General features: G+C 59.9%; 1 protein-coding gene across 1 annotated transcript in view; it reads left to right on the top strand.

Annotated features, from left to right (window-relative positions):
• Positions 1–3,703, top strand: part of NECTIN1 (nectin cell adhesion molecule 1) — a 71,905-nt gene extending 68,202 nt beyond the window's left edge. Inside the window, exon 7 of the mRNA XM_006152319.2 lies at positions 2,761–3,703. Coding sequence (XP_006152381.1) covers positions 2,761–3,308 — 548 coding nt within the window. The 3' untranslated portion in view covers positions 3,309–3,703. The remainder of the gene's footprint in view (positions 1–2,760) is intronic.
• Positions 3,704–7,431: the final 3,728 nt, after the last annotated feature.

The following is a 7,431-nucleotide window of genomic DNA, read 5'->3' as shown; positions in this document are numbered from 1 at the left end:
GGGTGGAAGGCGTATTGAGAATTCCCAATGAGGCTGTGCTAGAGGACAGTTTTCAGATATTGACCCCCAAACATTGGTCCTGTGAGATAGTCCTGGGGCAAGAGGGGTAGGATTCATGCTCCAGGAAGTTGGGAACCCCTGCATCCTCCATGTCCCTCTTTCAGTGTACTGCGTGCACGAGAAAATGAAGGCCCTTGTGCTTGATCTAAGCCAATGTTTCCCAAGGTGTTTGACCTCGGTATTTTTGCGGACTCTCTGAGCCAGTGGCTTGAGGCTCCATGGGCCACAGTTTGGGAAATGCTACTTGAAAAGTCCCAGAGTTGGGTGAGAGCTGCGTATCTGAAGTGTTTGGGGAGCCAGCAGGATAAAGGTAACTGGTGGGACTGAAACCAGATCTGTACTAGGAAAGAAAGTGAGGAGGAGGGCTGAAGGTCCTGGGGCAGAGCCTCCCATGAGACAGCTGAAGCGGGGAGAAGGTCTGTGATGCAGCCAGAGAAGGACCCCATAGAGAGGTGAGCTAAGGGCCAAAGAATCTGTGTTGGAAGCAAGGAAGATGTTTCAGAACAAAGGCAGATCCCTCTACCTGGATGGCTTTTCTTGTTCTCCTGGCCTCTCCAAGTCCTTGTCATCCTTCAAGGCTAGGCAGAGTTGCAACCTCCCCCAAGAAGTCTGTCCTAACTCCAGCCCCCTTGATGTCTGCGTGCTCTGTCGAGTGTCACAGGGGTTCCAGTGTGGCCATGAGGTACTTGTATCCTGTGACTAGCGGGATGCTCAGTACGTGTTTGCTAATTGAGTGGGCGGGTGAGTGGTTGGATAGATGGGAGATGAAGAGATCAAGAGATGAAGGCAGATGATGAAAGAGCGATCTTTCAGATCTGGAGTGAGAACAGAAGGGGTAGCAGCAGGGTGAAAGGACTAAGTTCCTCCCAGCTGCGTCTAGGGAGCCCCGTGAGAACGCACCTCCCACCTCCTGGGGAGCAGGTGTGTGGCCCTTTCAGGGTAGTAAACAGATGGCGCCTGGGAGCCAGGAGAAGCTTGAGGTTTGAGGGAGGAATTCTGGAGACAGGAAGTCTGGAGAAATAGTCAGTATTTACTAGGTAGCTACTTGGTGACCTGCACTGAGGACACAGTGGTGACAAGTGGGAAGCTGAGTCCTGCATGGTTGTGCTTCTCTGCCAACTCCTCCATGGGAGAGGCCAGGCCTAGCACATCTGGGTGGTCCCAACTCAGCCATGTGACCTGGGGCAAGTGGCCCTGTGTTTTCACCAGCCCTTCCAGCCTGAATTCCTGGAAGGCCTTTGCTCTTTCCTAGAATCTGTGCTCTCCACCCTGAGCCTGACTGTTATGGACAGCATCCCACACACACATGCACGCGCACACACACGCACACCCCGGCTGGCCACCACCAGGAGAGAAGGGGAAGGGCTGGAAGGAGCATGGCCCCAATGGAGTGAGTTGGTGCAGAACCAGGCCTGAGCTGGCAGTGGGACTCCTGGAGCCAGAACCTAGGCCCACACTGACCTCTACCTTGGCCTGAAGGGAGGCTAGAGCTGCCAGGTCAGCCCTCTGGGCTTGTCCTGGCCCAGCACCCTGCCTCTGCCTGTCCAAGGCCAGCCATGGTCTCCAGCGCCACCCTGTGGTAGTGCTGGGAACCGGCTCTCTTAGCCTTGCCCTGGGACCTCCTTGGCCTCTGGCACGGCCCCTTAAGGAAAGGGGAGGACCAGCGTTTCCCAGAGCAGACCACTCCTGGGGCTGGTCCCGCCCCCACAGAAAGCCACCACCCAGCCTTCGCTCCCCTTCCACTCACTTCCTTTCTTTCCACCTTTGCTGCCTCCTCCTTCCCACATAGCACACCGCGTCAGCACCGGCCTGAGGGCCCTCTGCAGATATGTGCTCCCTGGGCCATGGGCTCGCCCACAGGGACAAAGGTGTGTGCCCCTGTGCGTGTGTATGCATGTCGCCACTGTCCCATGCACATGCACCCTCACTCCTCCTTGCCCGTGCCTGCGTGTTGAGTGTCTTATGCTTATGGCCCAGGCTGGTAGCATCCAGGTCCCCACCCTGCCCTGCAGGCTACACTGCAGCCAAGAACCACAGCCCTGGCTCCTGGCACCCCGGCAGCTGAGTGGCACTCACAGGTCGTCTACTGGGCCAATACCTGGAGCCTGGTTTCCCTGTGCCCTGGGGGTATTGGAGCAAATGAAATCAGGCAGGGCACACTCTGTCTGCCAGGAGCGCTGGGTCTTAGGAAGCCAAGGTGATGGTTTGGGGGCACAGTGGGCACCAGGCGTCAGGTAGAGTGGCACTGGTGACTTTTGCAGGAGAAGCGGCATTACATCATTGGCCGGATGGCCTTGGGCCAGTTGTTTAGCCTCTCTGGGCCCTGTCTGGTGTACTCATTGGAAACCAACAGCATCCCCACGCAGGAGGCTGTGGCCGAAGTGCTGCCTCATGGATACGGTGCTGAGGGCAGTGCTGCGTCACCTGTGGGGTTGGCTGGGCTGGCCCCACGGTGTGGTGCTGTCTGCTGCCACTGCCCTCCTGCCTGTCTCTCTGTCGCTTCAGCTGCCAGCGCTGCAGCACGGCTGAGTTCCAGGAGGGGTGGGTGCCAAGGGGCTCTGGAACCAGAGCTGCTCGAACCTGGGGCGCAGTCTCCCCTCCCTGGACTCTCCCACCCCTGCCTCTCCCCCCTCTGCCCCCCCACCGCCACCCCAGGAGCACACGCTGACATTGTCCCCTCCATCTCTTTTCCTCACCCAGAATTCCCCCACACCCCGTCTCCTCCTGAACATGGGCGGCGCGCCGGGCCGGTGCCCACGGCCATCATTGGGGGTGTGGCAGGGAGCGTGCTGCTGCTGCTGATTGTGGTCGGCGGGATCGTGGTGGCCCTGCGCCGGCGCCGGCATACCTTCAAGGGCGATTACAGCACCAAGAAGCACGTGTACGGCAACGGCTACAGCAAGGCGGGCATCCCCCAGCACCACCCGCCCATGGCGCAGAACCTGCAGTACCCGGATGACTCGGACGACGAGAAGAAGACCGGCCCGCTGGGCGGGAGCAGCTATGAGGAGGAAGAGGAGGAGGAAGGGGGAGGAGGGGGTGAGCGCAAAGTGGGCGGCCCCCACCCCAAGTACGACGAGGACGCCAAGCGGCCCTACTTCACAGTGGATGAGGCCGAGGCCCGTCAGGACGGCTACGGGGACCGGACTCTGGGCTACCAGTACGACCCCGAGCAGCTGGACTTAGCTGAGAACATGGTTTCTCAGAACGACGGGTCTTTCATTTCCAAGAAGGAGTGGTATGTGTAGCCCCCCTTGCAGAGCCTCTGTACCCACTCTACCCAGCCCCTACCCGCACGCCCCCTGCCCGACCCCCACCACAGACTCCACCAGGAGCTCAACAGAGACTCAGCCCCAGCTGCCCAAAGCCAGCCCCCAACGGGGGAGCCAGGGGAGCCCAAGGCAGATACAACTTGGCTTTGTTTTTTATTTCCCCCTTCTCCGCAGCCCCTTCCCCATGGTGTTGTGTTCGACTGTGGCTTTGGTGTCGCTGTATCTTTCCTTTACCAACCGACCCCCCACCTGCCCTCTGTGTAGGGAGCCCTGTTCTCGTCTTGTGTACCTGGGCATCCCTCCAGGGTTTGGGGAGCCAGCCCTCCCCCACCCCCGACACTGGAATTGTTTGTGTTTTCTTCTGTGGGGGACATGCTAAAGGGGCTCCAAGAGGAAGAGCCCCCCTCTCACCCCCTGATGCTGCTCCTCTTCCCAGGGAGAGGGAACCCAGCACCCCCCACCATAAGCTGACGCAGCTGGGCGTTTGGAACCCCAGTCTAGACAGCCAGAACACCCAAGAGGTAGTGGGTGGGGGAGAGACTTCTCCAAAGCACCCAGGGGAGTCTTATTAAGTGAATCGAGTTGAGGTCCGTACTTGGGGCCATGGGCAGTATGTTTTTCCGGTGAGATTTTTACATTATTTTTCCTCATTGGCCCAGAGCCAGTGGAGCTGGCCCAGCTCTGATGTGGCCCTCTACTTTCCCCAATCTGCTGTGCGTAGTGGGACTCCAGGTGGCCCACACCCACACACCTGTGCCGACGCATCACATACATACACATACACACCAGCCCACTCGCATCCACCCTACTCCGCTCCGGAGTCATGTGCCCACCCAGGCTGGACACTGCCCATGGCCACCCTGCTCTGTTTACTTCTGCCCAGCTGAGGAGCTGGTTAGCCTGTGGACGTTCCAGGGACAGCTGGGACTAGGCCCCCTCTTGCCTCCACCCTGGACCTCAGGCCAGCCCCAGACTGCTCCTCACAGCATGGGGATTTCTAGCTTTATCCCTTATCCATCAAGTGCCAGCAACACTTGATAATCCTGGCGAGTCAGGGCTAGGGTCCCCGAAGAGAATGACCTCCAGGAACTAGTGGCAAGAAGTATCTATGGGGGGGGGGCAGCAGAGAAGGATGCCCACGTGGGGGCGTTCCACAAACACCAAGGGATACAGATCACGCCTCACACACAAAGGCCAGGCACCAGGGCACCCCCTGCTCGCCCACTCTCCATTCCCTGCTCAGCTCTCCCGGGGCCCCCTTCTGGGACCGGGGAGGACCCTGGAGAAGCCCTCCTTCTGTGTGCGGGTTCACTCCTCCAATGGAATTCTGGGTTCCCATCAGCCACTCAAGACCGAGTCTTCCCATGTATCAGTAGATCGTGGAGGAAGACCCTTCCCAGCCCCCTCTCAATCCCCCAGCTCAAAGTGCCTCAATTCCTCCATCTGCCCCCAGGCCCCCTGGCACTCTAGACAGGCATGCCCGTGGCAAAGACCCTGGGATGGGAGGCAGGCTCTGAGGACCCTCACGCCTGCCCCCTAGGTTCCTAGTTGGCTCAGCCCAGGACATCGGGTTCTATAGGATGGCGAGTGCTGGGGAAGAGGGAGGCAGACCACTGTGTGCCCCACGGGCACTGACCCACCCTGCCATAGGCTTCCTAAGGGAGCCAGCCAGCCCACCCTGCTCCCCTCCCTGGTGCTGCTATTGAGCCCCAGCCAGCCCCACCTCTGCCCTGGCAGCCCTGGGCCCACCAGCTGGGCCAGCCTCCCCTGGCCCTCACTGCCCCAGCCCCAGCCCAGGCCGCCCAGCAGCCACGGAGCAGATGTCTGAAGCCATGCCAGCCCTGGGGCGGCTCTCCCCTCTTGGCATCGGAGTACTGGATGGGGTGACATTGGGGAGTACCTTGAGGTTCTTTCTAGCCACAGGACAGAGGGAAGGGGAGGAGCTGGGCTGCCTCTCCCTGCAGTGTTAGTGTCCCCAGGGCAGAAGGCCTTTTTCATGTCACATCACTGCCCCATCCCACATCATACCACTCTGGGCCCTCTGCTTGGGCCTCTTGCTCCAGGTAGGAGGCAATCCCAGGGGCCTGCCTGGTGGAGGCATTCCATGTCCCCTTGGAGCCACAAGACTGATGGGACTCCTCCTGTGTCCCCCGTATCCTGCACTGCCACCCCAAATTCCTCGTTCTGTGGTGGACTTAAGAGGCTCTGGGCCCAGCCAAAGCACTGAGTCCCCTTAATACACCTCCACACCCACCCACCCCCACCCCCAAGCAAAGCACAAATTACAGAGTCCATGCAGTATGGCCATCCGGAGGCTCCTGTCCTGCTGAGAGTGGCATGGGGCAGGGGTCAGCCCTGGGGCCCAGGGAGACGGGTTTCCTGTGCGGGATTCGTGGGACAGTGGGCATGGCTGCCAAGTCCACAGGTGCAGCCAGCTGGCAGGGGGAGGTCTGGCCCAGCAGAGGTGAGGACGTTTTGCTTCTCCACGCCCCCCTGCATGAGCCGAGCTGCCGCTTTGCCGGGAGTGAGCTGAAACACACCTGGTGTGAATCGTGCCAAGGCCTCCTTGTCATCCTGCCCCTCGTTGCCCTCCCTGCCCGCTCCACCTCTACCCTGTTCCGTAGAACTTTTATTGTTCCGATGTGTGACAGAACCATCCAAGTCCCCTAGTATCAGAAGGATCTGGAAAGCAGCAGCCCAGACCAGTGAACACAAGCATGCCAGCGCAGCCACCTCGGCCCAGCACACAGTGGATGCACACGGTGGGCACACAGCCGAGCTGCCGCTTTGCCGGGAGTGAGCTGAAACACACCTGGTGTGAATCGTGCCAAGGCCTCCTTGTCATCCTGCCCCTCGTTGCCCTCCCTGCCCGCTCCACCTCTACCCTGTTCCGTAGAACTTTTATTGTTCCGATGTGTGACAGAACCATCCAAGTCCCCTAGTATCAGAAGGATCTGGAAAGCAGCAGCCCAGACCAGTGAACACAAGCATGCCAGCGCAGCCACCTCGGCCCAGCACACAGTGGGTGCACACGGTGGGCACACACATGCCGCTGACAGGCCTACGCATGGGCATGCGCGGCCGCAGTACTCAGCACAGACACGGCAGAGGGCAGGGCTGACTCTGCCGTAAGCCCTTAAAGAGAAACAATGGTCTCCCAGTGCCTAGGCCACACAGGCAACTTCCGGGGCCCTGTCTTCGGGCAGGTACCCCTCTGCCAACACCCCATGTGCCCAAGTCACTGGTGCAATAACTTTCCTGCCACCCTCCAAGCAGAGGAAGGGGGTTGTGTTAAATGGGTGTGGGCAGCTGGCCTGGGCCACGCGGACCCAGGTGTCCCCTCCCCTGGGAGAAGAGGCATGCTCCCAGGTCTCGGGGGTCCGGAAAGAGACCTCCAAAGCCTAACTGCCAACAGAAACCCTCTCGGTGACAGGCGGGTCCTCCCAGGCCTCCCTGCCCCAGGGAGGCTTCACAACCCACCTGTGCCTGAGATGCCCAGGAAGCAGGCCCCAGCTGCGGCCTTGGTCTCGGCCAGGAGGGCACCAGGGCCCTCCACCCCTCACAAGGCCAGCGGGGTCCCCTCCCTGCCCGGTGCTGCTGCTCTTCTGACCCTGCTGTGAGGAATGGGACTCTCGGCCGAAAACATTGGCTTCCTTTTTTGTATAAATGGAAACAAAACCCAGGAGAAGCTGCCACCTCCGCGCCGAGTGGGACCCGCTACCTTTGCTTCAGTTTCTTCGTCACCGCTGTCGTTTTTGGTCCTGGGGACAGCCCAGCAGACTCTCCTGCCTGTGACCCGGGGGGTGTTTGCATCGCCCCCTTTTACTTGTATAAAAAAAAAAGATGGGTTGAAAAATGTACTGAGGAAAAAATGTACTTTTTTATAAATAAAGTGTTTAAAACAAACGGGCTTCGGTTGCTTCCCCATCTCCCTGCGGTGAGGGCAGGGGTAGAGAGGATGGCGCTGCAGGAGAGGGTAGGGAGGAGAGCCCCTGGCAACACCTTCCACCCACGGAGGAAGGCCGAGGACAGCAGGTCCCCTGGGAGGAAGCCCTTCACGAAAGCCTGGCCAGAGGAGCCATAGGACACAGCAGAGGCA

Source organism: Tupaia chinensis, unplaced genomic scaffold (genome assembly GCF_000334495.1).
Source record: "Tupaia chinensis unplaced genomic scaffold, TupChi_1.0 Scaffold000348_1, whole genome shotgun sequence".
NCBI lineage: Eukaryota > Metazoa > Chordata > Mammalia > Scandentia > Tupaiidae > Tupaia > Tupaia belangeri.
This window is presented reverse-complemented; position numbering and strand designations above follow the sequence as displayed.